Source organism: Chenopodium album, chromosome 12, assembly GCF_948465745.1.
Source record: "Chenopodium album chromosome 12, dcCheAlbu1.1, whole genome shotgun sequence".
Classification (NCBI taxonomy): domain Eukaryota; kingdom Viridiplantae; phylum Streptophyta; class Magnoliopsida; order Caryophyllales; family Amaranthaceae; genus Chenopodium; species Chenopodium album.
The window spans coordinates 37,038,569-37,062,921 of NC_137845.1; the positions used below are offsets into that span (position 1 = coordinate 37,038,569).

A 24,353-nucleotide genomic window follows, 5' to 3' on the forward strand; every position below is an offset into this window, starting at 1 on the left:
TAGAGCAGGGAGGAGGTTGAGAGTTAGAAGACATACCTCTCCCCTTAAATTGGGAGGGAGATTCGAAACGTGGGAGGTAGCACTTTCCAACTTTGTCTTGATAGCGGACATTTCCTATCCCAAGTTTGTCATTTGTGAGGACAAGTTGTTTATGGCATTAAGATGATCAACCAAATACACCGAAGAGCTACTCTTTCTAGTTGATTCCATTTCACCATCTTGCCAATCTCTATAGTACCTCACTACATCTTTAATGATGTCTACCACTTCCTCCTCCGTTCTATTCATAATGGGACCTCCGGCTCCTCCATCAAGACATGATTTTCCTTGAGGACTTAGGCCACCATAGAAGATTTGAATAATTTGGTAGGTAGGAATTCCGTGGTGAGGACACTCTCTTTGATACTCCTTGTATCTCTCCCATGCTTCATAGAGGCTTTCACTAGGCTTTTGCTTGAAACCTAGAATCAAAGCTCTAGCCTCCGCCGTTTTCTTTTGTGGATAGAAACGGGATAGAAATTCCTTTGTCACTTCGTCTCATGTCCTTAAAGAATTTTGTTTGACTTCCTTGTCTAACCATTCCAAGGCACGGCCTATGAGAAAAAAGGAAAAATGCTTGATGCGGATGAAATCTTGGGAAATTCCATTCACTTTGATTGTGTTGCAATATTTTTCGAACTCTTTGAGATGGTTTAGCGGGCTTTCATGTTTGGCCCCACTAAATTATCGCCTCTCTATCAAAGTGATCATTGCAGGCCTTATTTTGAATTCATTCGCCGGTGTTGTAGGTGGAGCAATCCCACTTTCAAACCTATATGCGCCCGGAATTCCCAATTCCTTCAACGCCACTCTCGGATTTTCTCCCATGCTTGCTTGTTCTTCTTGTTGTGGTTCTTCTTCACTTGGAGGGCTAGAACTCAAAGAATGTCTAGCAACTCTTATCCTTGTAATTTTCCTCTCAATTTCCGGATCAAGTGGCACTAGAGAACGACCAAATGCTCTACGCATGCAATCTCAAAAGAAACAAATAGTAGCACGGCTACAAATGTAGCCAAAAAGAGAAAAATCTTTTTGTATTTTTCAACTAAAATGAAGTTGACTCAACAACTATAGCAAATCACCAATGTCAATCCCCGGCAACGGCGCCATTTTGATGTGTGGTAATCTAGGTCGTTGAAATCCAAAGCACCACCAATCAAACAATTAAGAAAATCAAACTTATTCCTAGTTAGGACAAGTCCGAGTCGAACCACGAGGAATGAAGGGGAGAATGATATAGCCTATGGTCAAGCAACTTTAAAGAATGAGAGGTAAATTGAGGTGCAACTAAGGTTTCAATCTGCTAAACAATCAAGAAAATCAATATGATAAACACTAGGGATTAAGGTTCCACATGCAAGCTCAATGATCATGCCAATCGATGAAGAACTCAATTGATTCAAACGTTACAAAGGACAAAAAATAGTTGCAATTAATAGAATTCAAGAGCTATCTCCTATAAGTCAAGCTAGGGTTCACTATGAATCCTAACAAGGAAAATCACAATCAAATTCAACCAATTAAAGCAATTCTGAAATCAAGGGTTCATGTCATTGAAATTTTCTATGCAATCTAGATTAATCATCTAGCTTGATCACTCCTAATCAAACTAATCACATGCACAACTATGTCAACCAATTTAATTGCAACAATTAAATCAACCAAAAATCATCAACTAGCAAACATTATCAATCAAGCATACTTCCCTTTCTCCCTAGCTACTAATCTACTCACAAGACATAATGAAATTGAAAAACAAAGCAAATTGAATCACAAATATCATCACTTCAAGCTTAATCAAAAAGAAAATCAAATCAAACAAATTCTCAAACCAAAGATCAACAATAAAATCAAACATTCAAAAATTAAGGAAAGAATCAAGCAAAAAATAAATTCAGGGGAAGAAATTCTCACTAATTTTCATTGATTAATGAAGAAATCCAAGCTTTATGAAGTAATTTGAAGTACAAATCAAGTAATCTAGTGTTTCTCTCTCTACTAAATCTGGAAAAATGTCTCAAGTACAAGTAAAAACGTTGTCACCCAAAAAAAGAAAAGTCAAGGGGTATAAATAGTAAAACGAACATATGGGGACGGAAGGCGGCGGTGCGCGCGCACAAAAGCCCCGTGCACGCGCACACAGGGGCCTGCCGCGCGCACCCCTGCTGCATTCTTGCGGTGCGTGCGGCTCCTCTTGCTTGCTCATGGCCCCTTGCGTGAAGTCTCGCTCCTAACACTCTCGTGCATCCTTATCGATGACGCTCTTGTGATGATGCTCGCGAGGAGTACAGCCCTTGATCTTCACATAATTGCGTGTTCATCACCTAAAATCAATGAGAGCGCAACCGTGAGAGCGCGGCAACTTGAACTTTGAAACTTCACCTATAAAATTACAAGTAAAAATAAGGGAGAAACCAAAATGAAATGAAACTAAACTAAAATCACAAATTAAGAACTAAAATCATGAAAAACTCATAAAAGTAATCGAAAAACCAAAATGAGTTATTAAGATGGAAAATCAAAGAGAACTTAGAAAATTAATAGAAAATAAAGCAATAAAATATTGAGAAAGGAACTAAAAAATATTCTATTGAGTGCCATAAATGATGCTCATCACTTACCATTGGAAGCAGTTTCGACCCACTTAGTGAAGTAGTCGATTGCTACAAGCATGAACTCGTTTCCCCCTTATCCTGGCGGTGTTATCTTCCCAATGATGTCAATTCCCCAAGCAGAGAAAGGCCATGGAGAAGTGTATGTGTAGAGAAGCGAAGGTGGAACGTGTTGCAAATTTGTGTAGACATGACACTTCATACATTTCTTGACATATTTGTGGCAATCTTTCTCCATGGTAGTCCAATATTAACCTTGTCGTTGAATCTTTAGGACTAAAATCTTAGCATTCATATGCGTTCTGCATATCCTGGCATGAAGGTTTTCCATGGTTCTGTAGGCTTCTTTCTTAGCTATGCATACCAAGTTTAGCCCTTGTGCGGTCCTTTTATAGAGTTCTCCCTTAGTGAGCACGTACTGTGAGGCCATAAACCTCAAAGCACGGCGTGCCCTTTTATTAGTGTTAGGAGGGTATTCTCCCTTTGTCACATAGTTAACGATGTCTGTGTACCATGGCTCTTCATCTTCTTCTTGTCAATCTTGTTCATCATTAAGTGCATGAACATAAGCCAGCTCGTATCTTCTTTCTATAGTCAATTGCATTCTAATTGTGTCTCTCGAATTCGAACCATTGATGCCAACTTAGCTAGTGCGTCGGCAAACTATTTTTCTTCTCTTTGCAAATACGTGTATTCCACTTCATCTAGTTGCTCCATGAGAGTTTCTAGATGAGCTTGATACGTAGCGAGACTTTCACTTCTCACTTTCCATCTCTTCGAGATCTTGTTGATGATCAGTGATGAGTCTCCGTAGATTCTCAGCTTCTTGACTCCCAAGGCAACAGCTGTTTCCAATCCCAAGATGCATGGTACATATTTTGCGACGTTGTTGGTGACATCGAAATCAAGCTTCATGGAGATTGGGATGTGCTCTTCATTGGGTGATACGAGCAAAACTCCTACATCACAACCCTTTTGGTTTGAAGCTCCGTCAAAATAGAGCTTCTAGCTATCATCTTCAATTATGAGTAGATCTCTTCGTCAGGGAAATCATACTCTTTGTCTTCCTTCTCAACTTCTTCTAGTGGGAAATCTGCTAAGAAGTCAAAAACTGCAAAATATTTGGTGGCCTTTTATGGTACAAATTTTAAGTCAAACTGGGTAAGATTGACTATCCACCTTGACAATCTGCCATTGAGAGTTTCCTTCTCAAACAAGTACTTGAGATGATCCATCTTTGACATAACATGCACTGTATGAGTGACCAAATTTTCAAGTGGTGTGTACCAAGTTTCATAGCCTTGAAGCTTCTTGCTCAAATAGTATATTGCATTTTCTTTACTCTCGATCTCTTGTGCTAGCATTGCTCTCATCGTTTCTCTTGTGACCATAAGTTAGAATCGAAGAGGAAAGTCAGGTTTTGCTGGTGCTAGCACAAGTGGATTTGCCAGATACTCTTTGATCTTTTCGAAAGCTTTTTGGCAGTCATCATCCCATGTGACTGGAACATTCTTCGTAAGCTTTTTGAATATAGGTTAACATATCACAGTGAGTTTGGATATAAACCTACTTATGTATTGTAATCTCCTGATGAAACCTCAAATTTCCTTCTCGGTCTTGGGTGGTGTCATGGACATGATTGCCTTGACTTTTGTAGGATCTATTTCAATCCCTCGAGAACTAATTGCATAGCCAAGAAGTTTGCTTGATGTAACTCCAAATGCACACTTTGCTGGATTCAATCTCATGTTGTATTTGTAAAGTCATTGTAAGAACTTACGGAGTGCAATGATGTGGCCTGGTCGATCTTTTGATTTTACGATTATATCATCAACATAAACCTCTACTTCTTTATGCATCATATCATGTAACAATGTTGTTGTTGCTCTTTGGTAGGTGGCACCCGCGTTTTTCAACCCAAATGGCATTATGGTATAGCAATATGTACCCCATTGTGTAATGAATGTGGTTTTCTCCATGTCTTCCTCAGCCATCAATACTTAATTATATCCAGAGTAGCCATCCATGAAGGAGAGGAGTGCATGGTTTGTTGTGTTGTCGACCAGAACGTCGATGTGAGGTAGAGGGAACCCATCCTTTGGACTTGCCTTGTTGAGATCCTTATAATCAACACACATTCTGACCCTTCCATTTTTCTTTGGAACTGGAACCACGTTAGCTATCCATTCTGGATACTTGGAGACTTTGATGAAACCTGCAGCCAGCTATTTTTTGATTTCTTCTTCGATTTTGAAAGCCACATCCGGTTTCATGCGATGTAGCTTTTGTTTGACAGGCTTCATATCTGGTATGAGTGGTATCGTATGTAAGCTATATCCCTGTCAATACCTGGCATGTCTTGGTAGGACCAAGAAAATACATCAACAAATTAACTAAGCAAGTTAATTAGCTCTTTGCGTTTGTCTTGACTTAGTGTTAATCCAATTTTAACTTCTTTGAGAGTAGTATCATTGGAAATATTAATTGTTTATATATCTTCAATCATTGCAGTTTTATTATCGTGTTCTTCCATTGCTTTTATTATCTCTTTGTCATTTTTATCATTAGAAAAGCAATATTGATCAGGGTTAGGGGAATGACATGCATTGTAACCAAAGGTACTCATCATATTGAATTTGTCGAACATTACATCAAAGAGGGCAAGGTCAGCTACGACCTCGCCAGAATTATTAAGGATAGATGGGGAGACTCAACAAAAGACTCGGCACTAGGAAGAACTATAGAAATAGACTCTATAGCAGAAAAAGTATAGGCCTTAGATCCTACAGGCTTAACAACATACTCAAACTCGGACACGGACTAAGACGATTCAGATTCATCAAACATAGGACCTTCGCAGTGGTGACTTCCAGCTTTTCTTCACTCGGCGTAGTGATCTTCACCGTCTTGCGACATCCCTTCAAAAGACCTTCAACTGGGATTATGAATTCAGAGGGTCGAAGTCTTTGCTCAACATGACATTTTGAATGAGCGCAAAGTTATCATCATCGTGCGTTTGAGTTCATTTTTTTCGAGCCCGAAAAGAAGATTGATTCCCATATCATCAGAGCCTAGACTAGTTTGTTCCCTAGCTGTTGGGAACAAATCACCTTCAGCAACGAAGTCACAATCCAAAAATACTTCGAACCCCGGATCACGCCTCCCATGGTGGACGAAAGGCTCAGGAAATTCATAGCATGGATAGTCCTCCCCTTCCTTGATGTACTGACCATTGAGAGTGAGGGGATAGGAATCCATAGTCATTTCTATTTTCATGGCCCGAGCATTGTTGCGAGCCCTTATTTTAAGCAAAGCTTGCTTTATATCTTCTTTTGTTGGCTTGAATCCCAAGCCAAAAGTGTCCTTTTTAGGTGCACCAAGATAGCCCTAAAGTTCTGCCATTTTCTTTTTAAGTCCAAGGGTCATTTTAGGGAAATGCCCTTGCTTTTTCATAATTGCATTGATATTGAAATTTGAGTCAGGATCGAAGTCGAGAGGACACTTCTCCTCTTCTTCGATCATAAGAACGTCATCTAGAGAAAACCCCCCAAAGATCCTCATCTTCCTCATCATGATTGACATGGACAATGGGAGTTTCAATAACCTAGATACGCATAGGAGAGGCATCAATGATGATTGGAACCCCACCAACTATGGCTTTAACCTTTTGGTGCAGCGATGAAGGGATCGCCTTTAACTCGTGAAGCCAAGGGCTCCCTAACAATAGATTAAAAGAATCCTTAATGTCCACTACCTGAAACTTGGTGCGACATTCAATGGCTCCGGTAGTTATGTTCAACATGATGGTACACACGGCTTGACGGCGAGTATTATCATAAGCATGAATCCCTTGTGTGGAGGGAATCAATTCTTCATCTCTTATGCCAAGCTTCTTTGTTGTACGAAGCGGTCATACATTGATTGCTAAGCCATTATCGACTAGGCTCATAAGTGCATTCATCTGCCTACACACCACAATAAGGTGTAAGGCCTTGTTGTGCTAAACCCCTTCCGGGGGAAAATCCTTGTCAGAAAACGAAATCAAATTGCTGGTACTCGGTAATTCAGTAGTTAGAAATCTAACTAGCCCCTGAGTAGTCATATCACTATTAACTCCTATTTTTACCAGAGCATTCATCACAGCCTTTCGATGCTCGTGGGAGGTAGCCAAAAGCTTCCATACATTCATTTCCACCTTAGTATTTTGCAATTGTTTGATTACATCGTTGCTTAACGGATCAATGGGATCAACTATCGGTTGTGCTTGCGGTGGAGGTGGAGGTGGGCTAGGTTGTTGTAACCTTCCATTCCTGGTGAAAACCTTAACCTCAAGGTCCCCCCAAACATCCTCCCTGTCTTCATAGTCGACAGCGCCAAGAGGTGGACAGGCTATGTCTTTGAGATAGACATCTTCAAAGTCACTATCCCAAATTCCATTAACTTCTTCATAACTTGAAACAAAAACAACTTCTGGTAGAGGTTCATCCACATGTTGGATGACTAGTGACGAATCAAAGGATATTTCATCTCCTGTGATAGCCTACGCATCAGAAAGAGGACCTGTTTGAATATTAGGCTTCTTAGCCCCTGGAGGGACACGAAGCTAATTAGCATAAATCAGATCTTATATTGCATCCTTTAGCTTCCAACATTTCTCAGTAGTATGACCTTTACCTTAGCTTGGTGAAACTTGCAATGAGCATTGGGGTCATAGCTAGCAGTTCTGTTCTCAGGTCTAGGCTCCGTAAACGGCCTAATAAGCATGATCAATCCTTGACTATGTAGGCAATTGAAAGCAGTATCATAGTTCATTCCCAAAGGTGTATAAATCCTCCTTTTCCTTTGGAATTTCTGAGTAGGAGCATTAAGAGCCAACACATCATTAAGGTTGATGTTGTTGGTAGCATTGTTTGGCTTGGAAGACGAAGAAGAAGGATTGTCTCTCTTCTTGTTTTTCCAAGTGTTATTGTTATTATTGCTACCTGCAGTCTTTAACAACTCGTCCTCAATATCGTACACGGCTTCGAAAGTGTTCAAAGGTAGAAACTTCAAATGCTGCTTGTACTTATGAGTTAGATTCTGAATAAAGTGGCGAACCGTCTCTTTCTCTATGGGAGGATCCACCAAGAGTGCAGCTGTTTCTCTTTACCTACTCAGATAAGCAGTGAAGCCTTCATTTTCTTTCTGTTTGTGAATGGAGAATTCACGTTCAGAAGTCTTAGCCTAGATGTTACACCTGTAACGGTTCATGAAGCTTTATGTAACATCCTCCCAAGTCGTCGTATGCTTGGAATCTAGAGAGTAAAACCAGTGTTAGTAGGCATGCTCTAAGGAAAGAGGGAACACAGTAGGGAAGAGTGCTATATCTAATCCTTTGAGAGCCATGGTTGCAGAAAAGGCCTTCAAGTGGAACATAGGGTTATCAGTAAGGCTTGAACTTTGGGATGCCAGAAGTGAAAAACTTCTCAGGATGCTTGTCCTTAAAGGCAAAAGAAGTGGCAGGTTGCTCCACGTAGGTAAATTCCACAGACATCTTGCTCATTTGTTCCTTGATCTTGTCCATTGCAGCCACAGTGCCATTATTCTGTTCCATTGCACTGACTTTGGTAGTGAGCGTTTGCATCATGGTCGTGAGTGCTGCGATGGACTTGTTGATGTTGTCAACTTCCTCTTTAGAAGCCATTGGAATGTATTCAAAATGAACTGGAGACGAAGATGGACTTTGTAGAGATGATTGCGATGGTTTCCTTGTACGCCTCTTAGGTTTAAGAGGTTGTTGAGGCAGCGACTCGAACCGTAACAATCTACCCCTACTTCTCGACCAAGTCCTGCGATATTAAAAACAAACGCACTTTTAATGACTAGACTCAACCTTGACCCATCCAGAAAAGGAAAAGGCAAGAAATTTTTTGAATTTTTTTTTTTTTTAGAAAAAAAGTATGTATGGGAGGATACCATCCTACTTACTCCTAAAACAAAAAAAGGAAAAACAACACAAGACCTTCCTAAAGTACGATTATGAATTACATGGTGTATGACTCAAATAAAAAAAAAAAGGTGTGTGGACTTGACTTGTGAGTGATTAAGTGGGGTTATGGACGCGTGTTATAACCATATAGCTAGACTTGACACTAAACGAGACACACAAACTGCACAGAACACCAGAACAGGATTGACAGCAAAAGAACCAGGGCACCGTGACATGGTGCTCCTGTCGTGTCACGGAAAACAACACCGCGTGACGGTATAATTTGTCGTGTCACGACATTAATTACATCGTCGCGGCATTTCTCCCTTGTCACGGTAATTAATTCCAGGTTCATTTTTTTTCTAGATTTTAAGTAATTCTAAAGTCCGTATTAATTACTATGTTGAATAAAAACCCTCGATCATACGTTAGTCCAAAAATCCAAAATAAACAAACACACTTTGGGTTAGCCACACAACAATAAAGCCACGTAGCACTTAGTCACGATGATGCAATGAAAAAAAACCGTTCGCAACCTAAAGTCAAGATCTATGTTCGACTAGGGTCAAGCTTTTGGTGTCATAGGGTACCATGGTTAAGAGTTTTGACGCAATTGCAAGGCAGCCTCCCTTGAGGGTGCATGCTAACGGGCGGCTCCGTAAGTTCGTGATTAAATCAAACTCGACTCCATATTTTGGGTGAATTTAATAACTCGGATGAACCCTTATTGCCAGGAGCGTTTTTGGTTTGATAGAGCTTAAATTCCCCGGGGCTAAAATGCATGTAGAACACATACGCTTTTTCAGAAAAATCGAAGGAAGCTGAGTGTGATAAAAAAAATAAAGCAACTGGAAAGATTTCAGGAAGAAAGCACCTTGTCACGGTACAGAACGCCGCGTGACGGCATTCTGCACCTTGACACGGTAGACATGCCGTGGCGCGGCAGTCAAAAAATCTGACTGGTGCCTCTGTTTTCTTCGTTCGCAATCAGGTTATTCAACATTTCCTACGGGCGCACCTAAATTACGACATTAAAACGTCTATGTAAATGCAAAAAATGCCAATTTAATCATAAAAATACGATTCAAGAATCTTTCAAGTCTCATCTACTCATCTTAATTAAATACCGATCACCCAAATCGATAAATAACCAAGAATCCTCCCCAGTGGAGTCGCCAAATTGTAGGCGTCGTTTGAAGTGCGCCTACGTTAAACATGTGTGAATATGCTTGGCACTCATATATAGGAAGTGGGAATTGACATATACGATTAGGGACAAGGAAAGTAGGGAGCCGCGAACAAGTTTTTAAGGAACTTGTAAATCTTTCACGGATCATTTAAGGCAACCACGAATAAGGGACAACAATAGGCAACAACCACATTCGCCCGTATTGGCCTCTACTCGATTCTTATATTGAAAAGCGATTCCTGCGATCTTATTCAATTTGCTCCAAACTATTATTATGCTAAATTGGTTGAACATTAACGCAACATATAATTCTAAAATATTCGTGATCGCTTGATTAAACAACAAGATTAAAAAGGATCTTAAACTGGTTGTCCAAATTATCTTATTTGGCGTGATATTCAATTACATATTCCCTTTAAACATGAAATATGGTGATCATAAATATAATAAAATCAACAATAATATTGGAAGCAATTCAACAATTAATATATGACAAACATAATAAAAATCGTTAGAAAAATAATAGAATTAAAAAGAACATGATTCCTTACTTTGATTTTGTTTGCTTGCAACTATAAAATAATAAACACATTAGTAACTTCAAGGAAATTAATAAAAAACAATGGAAATTAAATTAAATTAACGTTGATTTGGGGCCAAACCCTCAAACAGTTTTACCTTTCACGCCTTGGTTTAAGGACGGAACCTCGGCTGAAGCACAGACTCCTTGGAGTGCTTGGGGGAAGTATTGTCAGTAAATAGGGTAGACTAGTGCTTAGGCTTGAGCATAAAAGTGAGAATAGAGAATTATTTGATGCCCCGAACTGCAGAAATGAGGGTAGTATTTATAAAGGAAATGAGCAGGGGATGCACGGAACCCTAAAAATGAAGAGGCGTCGCGGAGAAACCCTAATAGGACACCGCATCACGGCACGTGTACCGTGACACGGCGCGCAATACCGCGACACAGTATAAAATCCCACAACGCGGCGCCGGATACCATGTCACGGTGCGTGTGCTGTGACGCGGTATTTGTATTTTCCCTAAAAACTTCCAGATTCATTTTCAACCTAAATCTTAATGATTATGCACGTGGTATTTTAGGCGCCGCTTCAGATTTCTTGGGTAATTTTAGGTTTTAGGGTTTTATTATTTATTAATCGGGCTTAATTAATAAATAATACGAAATGAATTTAAAAGGCTCGGGCCAAAATATGAATTGGACTATGCTTTGAATAAAAATTAGGACTGATCCGTTGACTATTTTGTGCGCTGGGTTTGACTAAACATGGATTTTAAGCACTCCCTGAATTATATACTCGATCCGCCCAATAATGGCGGCGAAAGGTTGTTCATCATCGGGTTTGGTTTCAGGAGACATTTTTAGGTGTCTACAACTACTTATTACTTGTACAATATATTATTAAACTATACTATTATTTTATCTATTAAATAATTTATAATCTAAAAATTAGGGATGGCAAATGGGTATAAAAATGTTAGTCCCGCACCACACCTACCCTAGATGGAGCGGATATATGTCCAACTTTGACGGGCAAGAAGGCAGGTATGAGTACATAAGTCATACTCAACGTGGGTAACAGCTAAGAGGTGGATTTCATGTCATACCCGTTTATAACCCGCCTACCCGCTCAATTACCTGTCAACTTATTATTACTAATTTTCTTACGTAATTCTTTTTGTATTTGTAATGATGAAGGACTACTGTTTATACAATTAAATTGACTACTTATTACTTGTTTAATATATTATTAAATTATCTATTTACAATAATTTAGATAGTATAATGACATATTTTATAGGAAATTATCAAACAAATGTAATATTTTAAAACTTTATATGCATGATCTTTCATAATAATACTTATAGTAGTAATTCTAGAATTATTAAAGTATATGGAGAATATATTAGTCCAAATATATATATGTATGATTTATTCTAAATATGTAGGTGTATATATAATTATGTTGATATGGCCAAGGCAAAAAAAAATCCAAATCATAGGCTAAATTATCTACCCCTACCCAATATTTATGAGAATCTATATATATCAAACTTAGTAATAATTCAATGAAATATTTTGCAATCTTTTGATAATCATTTATTGCCAATAATCTTTTTGTAATATTCTATTAACTACAATTTAAGGGTGGATTTTTCTATATGACTGGCCACACCATATGGTCGGGGTTACTCGACTTGCTGTGGAAACTCAAATTACTCGCTCAAGGTTTACTCAGTCAGGACTCAGGGGTTACTCGAGTTACTCCTGACCGAGAAGTAACCCCTTAAATAACCCTTAACCAAGTAACTCCTAATTGAGTAACCCTCAAGTAACCTCTAACTGAGTAACCCCTAACCAAACCCTCAAATAACCCCTGACTGAACCTTTAAGTAACCCCTAACTGAGTAAATCCCTGACCAAACCCCTCAAGTTACTCGATAACTCCTAACCGAGTAACTTGAGTAACTCCTGACCGATTAAACCAAAACCGAACCCCTTAGGTAACCCCTGACCGAGTAACTCTGACCGTAAGTTTTGTATATTATATTCTACTTGTTTAAAAAGTCCATCATACATATATATAATAAGATATATACGTAAATTTTTATATGATAGTGGAATTTGCCAAGTATAGAATCCATGCAAAATTTTTAATGGAGTATGAAAACTTGGCAAAAAAAAGTATTAAATATTGGAGTATCAAGAAAGTATCTTTATATAATTTTCCTTTCATATCACATATGTAATGCATGCATATTAAGTCTTTTGATCATGCAAATATTTTGTTATCTTCTATTATTGTATATTATCTTTTTTCAATATCTTGTCAAAAGATATTATTTTATTAGGTATATTTCATTCTTTATTGATATATAGTGGAAATATATTGTGTATACTTTTAAGGTTAATGAAAATATTTTCTACATAAGATCAATAAAATTTACATTATTTTTGTCAAAAAATATTATATAAGATCAATTAATAATATTTTAGTGTATATATACAAATTGATATTTCTTTTCATATATTATACTAATATTTATAGGAATAGAAGGTCTTATATTATTTAGTGATTATTTGCTTTAATTAGGATAGCGGATAAGAGCGGGAAAATTTTGCTTGTGAAGGTGACACGTAAAACTATTTTTTGTAGTGCGGTCTTATTTAAGTATAGTTATACATAGATTGGATGCCATCACCTAAAAAAAAAAAAGTATTTAGCTTGTCAAATGATGTGTTTGCTGAAATAACGTCATTAGGCTATTGGAAGAGCAATTCAAATTTAAGATGCCACCTAATTATATCTTTTGTAGTCTGTATTCATCAATTTATTCCTCCACCCACTTTGTCTTTCTTCAATGTCTCTATTTTTTCTTATTTATTTATTTAATTTTTTTTAATTGTCTCAACAACAACAGTACAGAACTGCAGGTATCTTTTGAGTTAATCTGCTTGGTTTATCGCAAATGTCTTATTATAAAATTAACCTTAAAATTTAGAGATTAATGCAGAGTACATATTAAAAATAAATAAAATGCAAGAACAGTTAAAATTGACGCTCCCAATGACGTGGAGTTGAATACAATAGAATGTCTTTTTATGATTTTCTAATGTGAAAAACTGAAAATAGATACGGTAAAATTTGTACTGCTACTTAGGGTTTGTTTTGATTTATTGAACTGAACTTAATATAATCGAAATGAATTAAACTAAATATAGATGAGATGAACATTTTATGAGAGAATGAAATTAGAAAATAAAATGAACTGAAGTTAAGCTGAAGAGATTAGACCCTTGTAACACCATTAGCAAAATAGTGTTGGTAAGTGCCTAAGTTGATCTCTTGTTTAGTTTTTTATATAGCGCTAAATTGTTGTATTCTTCATATGTAACAATTGATGGTTTTGTTGTAATCTTGTAACTACTTAGCTTTTACTTGTTGAGTTCAACCTTTTTCATTGCGAAGTAATAACTTAAACATTTACATCTTAATTCATAATACTTATAGGGTAAAAATAAAATGACGAATGGATTAATAAACTGCAAATCATGTCACAATCTAATTCATAAGAGACGGCTCCAAATAAAGAAAGGAAAGAAAAAAAAAAAAAAAAAAAAAGGTAACTTTGAGGGGCGAAGAGAGTTGGGAGAATTTTGTCTGTGAATGAACAGCGGCTAAAATAACCGTTGGTAAAGTGAACGTGTAATCCGACTGATCCCCACCTGTCATCCTCAACCTATCTTTGGATTCTCAACAACAGTATCACAATCACACCCCCAATTCTCTCATTCTTTACTCTTTACTTGTTTCTTCGTTTCTCTCTTTCCCCCATTTTCTGCCATCTACCTATTTATTTCCACACTATCTTACCTCACTCCACTCTCTCTCCTTTGTCTTAACAATTACATTACCAATCTTTCAATCTATCTCTCACAATTTTTAACAATTTTTATTATCAATTTCTCTAATGATCTCATAATTATTTCCAATGTTAACTCACTTCATTCCTATCACATTTTCAATTATTGTGTTATCAATTTATGTTCCCGCCGTTATAACCACCACTAACGGCGGCGATACCACGGAGTTTGACTTCGGAACGTTAACCCTCACGAGCTTAAAACTCCTCGGCGACGCTCATTTAAACAATGGCAGCGTTCGCCTCACCCGCGACCTCCCCGTCCCAAACTCCGGCGCTGGGAGGGTGTTTTACTCCCGCCCGGTGAAGTTCCGGCAAGCCGGAACTAACTTCCCGGTGAGTTTTACAACCTTCTTTTCTTTCGCCATTTCAAACCTTAACCCTAGCTCCATTGGTGGTGGACTCGCCTTCATTATATCCCCGGACAACGACTCAAACGGAGCGGCCGGGGGGTTTCTTGGGCTTAGCCAGGGTTCGAACACGGGGTTCGTTGCGGTTGAGTTTGATACATTAATGGATGTTGAATTTAAGGACATTAATAGTAATCATGTGGGTTTGGATCTTGGTTCAATGGTTTCAACTCAGGTAAGTAATTTAGATACAATTAATGTGGATTTAAAGAGTGGTGATCTAATTAATACATGGATCGACTATTCTGGATTAACTCAGATTCTTAGCATTTCGATTTCATACTCAAATGTTAAACCGAAATTACCACTCCTTTCGTTTAGCTTTGATTTAGATAATTTTGTAAATGATGAGATGTTTGTGGGTTTCACTGGGTCAACTCAGGGGAGCACTGAGACTCACAGTATTGACTGGTGGAGTTTCACCTCCTCTTTCGAGTCGTCATCGACGTCATCGGAGCCTCAGCCGTCTCCTCCTTTCACTGCTCTGCCGCCGCCGAGTGGGACCACAACGGTGGCTGTACACGCTCCTCCGCCGGCAATTCCGCCATCGCATTCGAAATCGATTGTGTCAACAAATAAAAACTCTTGTGGCAACCAGCTCTGTAAGCGTAACCCGGCTGCGGTTGCTGGGGTTGTGACAGCAAGTGCTTTTATGTTAGCTTTGTTTGGAGGGATATTATTCTGGTTTTTCTCAAAGAAATCGAAGGTGAAATTACCTAGGAATTCAGCTTCCTGTTCTTTAGCAACGGATGTCATTAAAATGCCTAAGGAATTCAGCTACAAGGAGCTTAAAATCGCCACTAAAGGGTTCGATTCAAGTCGGGTTATCGGACATGGCGCCTTTGGGACGGTGTATAAAGGGATATTGCTGGAAACAGGACATGTCGTCGCAGTTAAACGATGTAGTAATAACAATGGAGGGCAAGGGAAGAACGAGTTCTTATCAGAATTGTCAATAATTGGATCACTTAGGCACAGGAATTTAGTTAGACTTCAAGGTTGGTGTCATGAGAAGGAAGAAATATTGTTAGTGTATGATTTAATGCCTAATGGGAGCTTAGATAAGGCATTGTTTGAGTCAAGAATGGTATTATCTTGGCCACATAGAAGGAAAATTTTACTTGGGGTGGCCTCAGCTTTGGCCTATTTACATCAAGAATGTGAGAATTTGGTTGTACATAGGGATGTCAAAACGAGTAATATAATGTTAGATGAAGCTTTCAATGCAAAATTGAGTGATTTCGGGTTAGCTAGGCAGATGGAGCATGACAAGTCCCCGGATGCAACCGTGGCAGCGGGGACAATGGGGTATTTAGCCCCGGAGTATCTTCTAACAGGGCGAGCCACGGATAAAACTGATGTGTTTAGCTACGGGGCGGTGACTCTTGAGGTGGCGAGTGGCCGGAGACCAATAGAGAAGGATAAGAATGGGACTAAAGGGCATGGGAATTTGGTGGAATGGGTGTGGGGATTGCATACAGAAGGGAGGTTGCTAGAGGCAGTTGATGAAAGGTTGAATGGAGAATTTGATGAAGGAGAAATAAGGAGAGTTTTGCTTGTTGGGTTAGCATGTTCTCACCCTGATCCATTGGAAAGGCCAACAATGAGAAGTGTGGTACAAATGTTGGTTGGTGAGGCAGAGGTGCCAATTGTCCCTAGAACTAAACCTTCTATGAGTTTTAGTACATCTCAGCTTCTTTTGAACTTGCAAGATAGTGTTTCTGATTGCAATGCTATGCTTACTATCTCCACTTCATCGTCTTCTTCGGAGCGCAACTTGTTCCTACCTGGTGGTGGAACCGCCGAAGGTGGTATTGGTGGTGATGAGCTAGTCTAAAAGATAAAATATTTAACATATTTACACACCGACGTGTTTGTTACATGCGCTGCAAGTCCTGCAACAACGAACCCACCCCTGTAAGATATAGTTTGGGTACCCTATCCATATGGGTGAGAATTTTGTCATTGTTGTATAATTATTATAGGTTTTAGTTTTAATTTGATGACGCTTAGTGATATTGTTTCATCTGATTAATTACAAGTGTATACACAAATAATGTGTCTCCTAAGGTCAAAATTAATCTTTTTTCCCACAAAAGAAAGGGAAAAAGTATTGTAATACGCACAAAGTTTCGGACTTTTTTCATTGGGGTACAAAGGGACCCTTAGTTTTGTTGTAATAGTTTAACTCATTATTGTAATAATGTAACCAATATTGGCAATGGCTAACAAAGTAGTATTGATGATTAGTGAAACTATCGGTTGCAATTGGAGAAAATTTGTAGAGAAAAATAGTGGGGTCCAAAGGTGGTTGCTTTCAAGTTATCTTTATTATTACAAAAAGGGCATACATTTGGGGTCTAGAAGTTGAGTAGAGGTTTAGCAAAGTTGAGTGACAAAAAGGTGGGCGTATTTATTTATATCGCTTTCTTTCAAAGGAGCTTTTGTTTATAATTTTTTTTTATCATTAATAATTAGGGATTTTTATCAATGGATTGTCCTTTTTTCACCGGTCTTTCATGGTGTCTTAACGGCTATCTTTTCGTCGGTTATTAGTACCTTTATTTGTGAATTACTAAACATGGTCGTCTAAAATGATCACTATCGCCATCATTTAGTATAAATGGACAATCATACCCTTACTATTACACCACCCTTTATCCTCCCCGGCAACCCACCATCCCTTCCGATCGGCGACGACCACCACCACCCTGACTGGCAACCCACCACACCACCCTCTATAACGATCCACCACATCCCCTTCTATGACGACCCACCACTTCCCCTCGCCGGCGTGAAGGTGGCAATTTTTTTTTATTTTCGGCAACTGTGATAATCGGTTTTGGGCTCCAGTTACCACGCATGGTAGCCGGTTTTGGGCTTCGGTTACCGTGGCTGGTAACCGGTGCCCAAAACCAATTACCATGGCCGATTAGGGTGGTGGTGTTAAGGTGTTAGTGATGGATGGCAAGAGGGAAGCTAGTGGTGAACTACTAAGGGCATGGTTGTCAATTCACAATAAATGTTGGCGGTTTTGATCATTTTTGTTGGCGTTATTTAACACCCTCTTATTTTTTGTAATTGCAATAAAAGAATTTTTTTTTTTTAATATTTCACAAATATTATATAATATTTTGTTTTGATAAAGTTAACAATTTTAATTTACAAAACAATTTGAATTCGTAAAACAATTTTGTGAGACAAAATAGATAGAGGCAAAATTGCCTCAACACCTTGACTATAGTTTGTGTGCCCAAAGCAACCTAAAATTTTATTAGTAGTTGAATCACAACACCCTCCCCCCCCCCCCCCCCCCCCCCCCCCCCACCCCCAAACACTATTGATTGAATTGGTGTGTGCGAGTGTCTTTAATGAGTATTTTTTTGTCGCTTAGAGACATTTATAATTGAACGGTGATTAATGGCTATACAGCTACTAGTCAATGTAGGGGTGATGACTGATGAGTGCACCCAATCTATTGTTCAAGATATTGAGACCAATCCCTCCAATAGAATTTAACAAGAAAGATTTGTTCAAATCAAAGCTACTCATATATTAAATCAGGGTTAATTTTAAAAAAAAAAAACTAAAATAAAAATTGTAAAAAAAATAAATTATTAGTGGTGCATGTCATTCCAGTAATTTGAAACATGATCAAATAATCTATCTAATATGTAATTGAGAGTAAAAATATAAATGAACCTACATTAAAACTTTTGGAGTAATTTAGAGTTTGTCTTAAGCTTTTGGTTGCATCAATTTATTTTCACCTCATTCGTTTTCCCATAATGAAGCAAGAATCATGTGATCCTTACCAATGCTCCCATAGGCCATGGCATTAGAAAGAAGATTCTTATAACCTTATAAGCACTGTCAAAACGGTTTGACAGTTCGGGTTCGGTTCGGTTTGAAATCGGTTCGGTATTAAATCGGGTCGGTGTGAAATCGGTTTAAGTGTCTCACGGGTCAGTTTCGGTTCGGTTTAAATAGTTATCGGTTCGATCCGGTTTCGATTTATTCTTGAGCGGTTTTAATTCGGTTTGGGTTGTAAACAGTCCAGGCAGTGAACGGTTCGGTGCAGACGGGTTGTGGTTTGTTAACGGTGCGGTGTAAACGGATTTTATCCCGGTTCAAACAGTTTCAGGTTGGAAACGGTTTCGGGTTAGAAACAGTTCGCTTCTTTTTTGGTTCAGTTTATAACTGGTTCGGTTCTTTTTCGGTTCAGTTTATAACTGGTTCGGTCCTTTTTCGATTCAATTTATAATTGGTTCGGTTCTTCTACGGTTTAACGTTATTTAGATCGGTTCCATTTCGAGTTACTAAATTACGGTTCGGGTCGGTTTTCGGTTTAAAAAAAATCGATTGTTTATAGAGTCATTTGGATTCGGGCAGATAAATGGTTTTGGTTTGAAATTTGATAGTACTTGCTAACCTTTTGCGTTAACAAGTTTTATGTAAAGTCGAGAATCATTTCATATTTAGGCATCATATTATAAACAAATTCTCATTGATTTTATAAATACATATTATGTTTTGTTTCAAGTTTAGTCATACTGATCTTACTAGTTTATTACGAAGTAGATTATAAAATTTAGTGTATTAATGTATTATTGTTTTACAACTAGGTTATTATATGCTTCTTATTTAATCATTTAAATACTAGTATCATAGTTATGATTTGATGAGTTCTTGTGAAATGGAAATTTGCAATTTGGTAATTCGATACTTGATTAGTCAACAAGATTGATAATTATGATTCGTTCATCATTATATATTTTCATCAATTTATGAAGATATTACAAGTAGTTTGATTTGTATAATGAAAGAAAACATTAATGACTAATTAACAAGGTAATATTGATTAGTTCAATCGATCATGTGTACACATTAACACATAGCATCTAACCATCTCATAGTTAAATATTCGTATGTATTAGTACAAAGTTATAGACTCATGAGTGATCTTTTTAAATTTGTCTATTTATACATTTTATTAATATAACGTTTTTACAATTTTTACGTGTATCGGTGTATGAAAATAAAGATATAGATGTTTTAATACGTGTCTTGGAGACTTATCCCGATCAAATGGGGCAAAAAAATAATTAGAAATTGAGGGAATAATATTTTTGTAGATGAATATACAACACACAAACATACACGGATCACCACTCTAAACCATAGATTAAAAAATCAATGGTTAGATTCTTTCTCCCACAACACACACGGATCACTACTCTCAACCATAGATTAAAAAATCAATGGTTACATTTACATGAAATACCTTTTGAAACTCTTTCACTCTCACTCTCACTTTACCACTTTCACTCTCTATTCTCACGGCGCCTCATTCTTACTCTCTCTCATCTCATTCTCAGATCTCCCTCTCCCTCATTCATTCTCAGTTCTCGCTCCCTCTCATCTCAAATCTTGCAATTGTTTGAAGCTGGCCAGAATGACGAACTTTGAAGCTGCCCAGAATACCGAACTTTGAAGTTGTCCAGAATACTGAACTTTGCAGATCTCCCTCTCTCTCATCGGTGTTGTTGCTGCCCAGAATCTCCCTGAGCTGCGTCCTGAATTTTACTCTCCAAATTCAGGTATGAACTCTCTCTTTCTTGTACTTCTTGCCACTGATTTACTAGGATGTTGTAGAATCTGAGCTAGGATGTAGAATTTGATTTAATCAGCTCTAAAGTTATAGAACTTGAATAGCCCTATAATAATCAAATGGCCTACCTAATTAAGTATGGCAGCTATTAAGAAGTGTGGATGAATTTACCATTTAGTCATTAAACATCTAAACATGAGATGCCCATAATAATGATTTATCCAGTGACAAAGGATGCCGATTATCGTGGCTAGATGTGGCCTTAAATTACCAAACTATGGAATAATGTTCACCCAACTCTCTCTAGTCCAAGACCAACCCAACATTAGGGGGTCACAAACTCACAATCAATCTATGTATATCTTATAAATCATGGTTTTGCCTCGATATATTTTTTTTACAAAAAAAAAAAGTTCAAATTTTTTAAGTGCTTACTGTATTTTGATTTGAGGCAAATGTTGTTAGCAATAAGGTTTTGTTTATACAAAAATGAACAAATCTTGTTACAAATTAAATGACCTATGTATGAATCGGTTAGAATAAGTTTTTCTAATATAGAACATATTTTATATGAAATTTTAATTTAATATGACTATTATAGCCAATTGTACAATTATACAGATTGAGAATTTATGTATTTATTATCATTTCTGTTTTCATTTTTTTTTATGAACACTCTAAAGCAAGATAGGTTGCTGCTGAAATTTGATTATATGAGTTAAAAAAAGAGTTTAATTTCAGTTTAATTAGTGTTCATCTTATTTAATTTTCTGGTAGTTAAAAATTAATGGGTTGCTACTGAAATTTGATTATATGAGTTAAAAAAAGAGTTTAATGTCAGTTTAATTAGTGTTCATCTTATTTAATTTTCTGGTAGTTAAAAATTAATGGGTTGCTACTGAAATTTGATTATATGAGTTTAATTAGCGTTCATAGAAAGATTATTTACCTGGGATTGACAGTGAAAAACATTTGTTATAAGGCTGAAATGTGTTGTTTTGTTTCTGTTTTTTCAGCAATGGAGCTAGGGTATGAAAATTATGACGAGGAAACTATAGATTCTCAAGACTCTGTTCAGAATCAAGATTCTTCTCAACAGCAAGTCACTACCACTAGTGGTAGTAAGCATGGACGAACATCAGATGTTTGGAGGCACTACACCTTTTTTGATAAGATGGTTGGTCTTGCTCTGATAAGATATGCGCGATGCAATGTTTGCGGTAATGAATATAAAGCACCAGATAAGGCTGGTACTTCCACTTGTAAAGCTCATACTAAGGCATGCATGAGTAAAAATCCACAACATCCTGCAAATAAAGAAAGTGGTGTTCAGCCTTCGTTTAATCAAACTCGTCATTTACAATTGCTTGCTAGAGCTATAATTTTGCATTCCTATCCTTTAAGTATTGTGGAGCATCATGGCCTTAGGGAAGTTTTTACGAATCTGAATCCTAATGTGAAGCATGTGTGTAGAAACACTATTTTGAAATATTGTATTGCTGAGCATGATAAGTTTAAGTCCTTGTTGTTGCAAAATTTTTCTGGAATTGAAGGTAGAGTTAACTTCACTTGTGACTTGTGGACAGCATGCATTAATTGAGGTTATCTCACTTTAACTGCACATTATGTTGATAAAAATTGGTGTCTAAGGTCTAAAATTCTGAATTTTAGATATTGTGGTCCTCCTCATACTGGTGTTGAAATAGAAAAATTTGTGTTTAAACTTATCGGGGAGTGGAACCTTCAGGATAAAGCTTTTGCAATTACTATAGATAATGCTCGATCCATGGATGTTATGGTTAACCTTTTGAAGAAAGATTTAATGTTGACTTCTCCTCTTCCTGGTAATGGTAAATTTTTTCATATTCAATGTTCAGATCATGTCTTGAACATTATTGTTCAAAGAGGTTTGAAAGAAGTTGATAGTAGTGTTCAAAAATTGCGTGAAGTTTGTAAATATATTGATTCTTCGGAATCTAGACTTACTCAATTTGAGCATGCTCTTTCTGAGGTTAACTGTGTGTTTAATGGTAAGTTACGTCTTGATGTTGTGATTCGTTGGAATGCCACCTATACGATGCTCCGAAAAGCTTTAGAAGCAAAGGAAGCCTTGAAAGTGGTTATCGATAAGTTTATGGGTTATGAATTCAAACTTTCGGATGATGAATGGGATACCCTTGTAAAAATATGTAATTTCCTAAAGCCATTTTATGAAATCACTGTGTTATTTTCTAGTTCAGAATATCCTACTGCAAATTTGTATTTTGCTAGTGTTTTGAAAATTGAGCACACATTAACTAAAGCCCATATAGACCCTAAACTTGCACCCATGGAAAAAGTTATGCTTGAAAAGTTTGAGGGCTATTGGGATGACTATAGTTTGATCCTTTCAATTGCTATTGTTCTTGATCCTCGCTATAAGCTTATTCGAGTAACAAAGATGTTGAAAGTGCTTTATGTTGAGGAGGCATGTGTTGAAAAGGCAAAGGTGATTAAAGATGCTCTTTTGGAGTTGTATAACTTTTATTCTTCTATGTCTTCCGGTTTTAATTCAAGTACGATTGTTCCCCCCTCCATCCCAATTGTGATCGATAAATCAAATAGTGACTTGGATGATGACACATTCAAGGTAATTAATTTCTGTTTACTATGGTTTACAAAAATAATAATTGTATGTTTTAATTTTATTATTTAATAAAAGCATTTTGTTTGAACTTTTCTAGGATATTGATGATGATGGCCCATTAAATCGGCCATCGATGGAGATTGATAATTATTTGTCTACTCCTCGTCAACCATCTTATGAAGGGCAGAATTATGATGTTCTCAAGTATTGGGAATCTCAAATTAGTGTGTACCCAACATTAGCTGTTATGGCTAGGGATGTTTTGGCCATTCCTATAACATCAGTAGCCTCTGAGTCTTCTTTTAGCATGGGTAGTCGTATTTTAAACAAGTATAGGATTGCGCTTTTGCCTAAGAATGTTGAGGCGTTGGTTACCACACAAAATTGGTTACGTGGTTATGATTGTGATATTGAAGAAGACGTCCTTGAAATTGGTAAAGAGGTGATAGATGAAAGTTTTGCATCTAATTCGGAAGGTATTGACGTCCTTTAATCTTTTTGTTGTAATTATGTTGTTGAGTATAATCTGCTCACATATGGCATAGGAGTGTTGTAGTTTTTTTTTTTTAATAGCTTTTTTCTTCCTGCCTCCTGAATTCTGCTACAATTGATTTTCTTTTTGAGTTTAGTTGATTATAAAATGAAAATCTGTCGAAAATTCGTTGGTTTAATTGCATTATGAGTTGTGTTTACTTTTTGTGTAATGCTTACAGTCAGTGATTTAGCTGAAAATATAATAGGGAGTTGCTTTTTGTCTTTGTCTTTTATCCATTACAGTCTGAAAACAGAGGAAGTGTTGCTGTTGCTGCTGCATTTTTTATGTTCTACACTGTTGTTGTGTTTAGCCTCAAGCCTAGGCGATGCTACTCTTTTTACTTCTGACTATGGTTTAGTTTCTTTAGTTAATTATGGAGCAATTAACTTGAGATTGTACATATAAAAAAGATCAGAATTTTGTTGTACTTTAATGAAAAGTCATAGTTGAATTGGTTTGAGTTTTGTTGTAATTGTAATGAGAATCATATATTTTGATGTGAACTTCAGAGTATTTTTATTACATGATTCAAAAATTATTTTATGCTTTTAATATTCTGATTAAATCAAATTACTTCTAAATTTACAGTTCTGCTGCTCTAGCATAGGCTCAAAAAAATAAATTCATTATGACAGGAGGATTTTTAGTGGCAGGAAGATATTTTATACTATGATAATAAATTAGCACGAAGATATTTTATACTATGATAAATTTTAAACTAATATTTGGCAGGAAGAATTTTTGTACTATGATAAATTTTCAAATTCTTAATGGTTCTTTGTATTATCAATAGTAAGATTATTTTGCTTAATCCATATAATTACATTAAAAAAATTTGGGAAAAATAATAATGCTCTATTGGTAGCAAACATTTGTGCATAATTAAATTTCATTTAAAACACGTTTTAACTTGATTT

General features: G+C 36.9%; 1 protein-coding gene, 1 non-coding gene and 1 pseudogene across 2 annotated transcripts; all 3 read left to right on the forward strand.

Annotated features, from left to right (window-relative positions):
- Positions 1-376: 376 nt before the first annotated feature.
- Positions 377-482, forward strand: LOC145573307 (small nucleolar RNA R71). The gene has a single exon (XR_014097356.1). It is a non-coding gene; the product is annotated as a small nucleolar RNA R71 (small nucleolar RNA).
- Positions 483-14,160: 13,678 nt separating this feature from the next.
- On the forward strand, positions 14,161-16,868 carry LOC145572352 (L-type lectin-domain containing receptor kinase VIII.1 pseudogene; annotated as a pseudogene).
- Positions 16,869-19,983: 3,115 nt separating this feature from the next.
- LOC145572353 (zinc finger BED domain-containing protein RICESLEEPER 2-like) lies at positions 19,984-23,873 on the forward strand. The gene is made up of 2 exons (XM_081631331.1): positions 19,984-20,264; positions 21,292-23,873. The coding sequence occupies exon 2, from the start codon at positions 22,062-22,064 to the stop codon at positions 22,968-22,970; it is 909 nt and encodes a 302-aa protein (XP_081487457.1). The 5' UTR covers positions 19,984-20,264; positions 21,292-22,061; the 3' UTR covers positions 22,971-23,873.
- Positions 23,874-24,353: the final 480 nt, after the last annotated feature.

Excerpts from the sequence above, each read along its gene's own strand:
- LOC145572353 (XM_081631331.1), top strand. The coding sequence starts at position 22,062 with ATGGATGTTATGGTTAACCTTTTGAAGAAAGATTTAATGTTGACTTCT.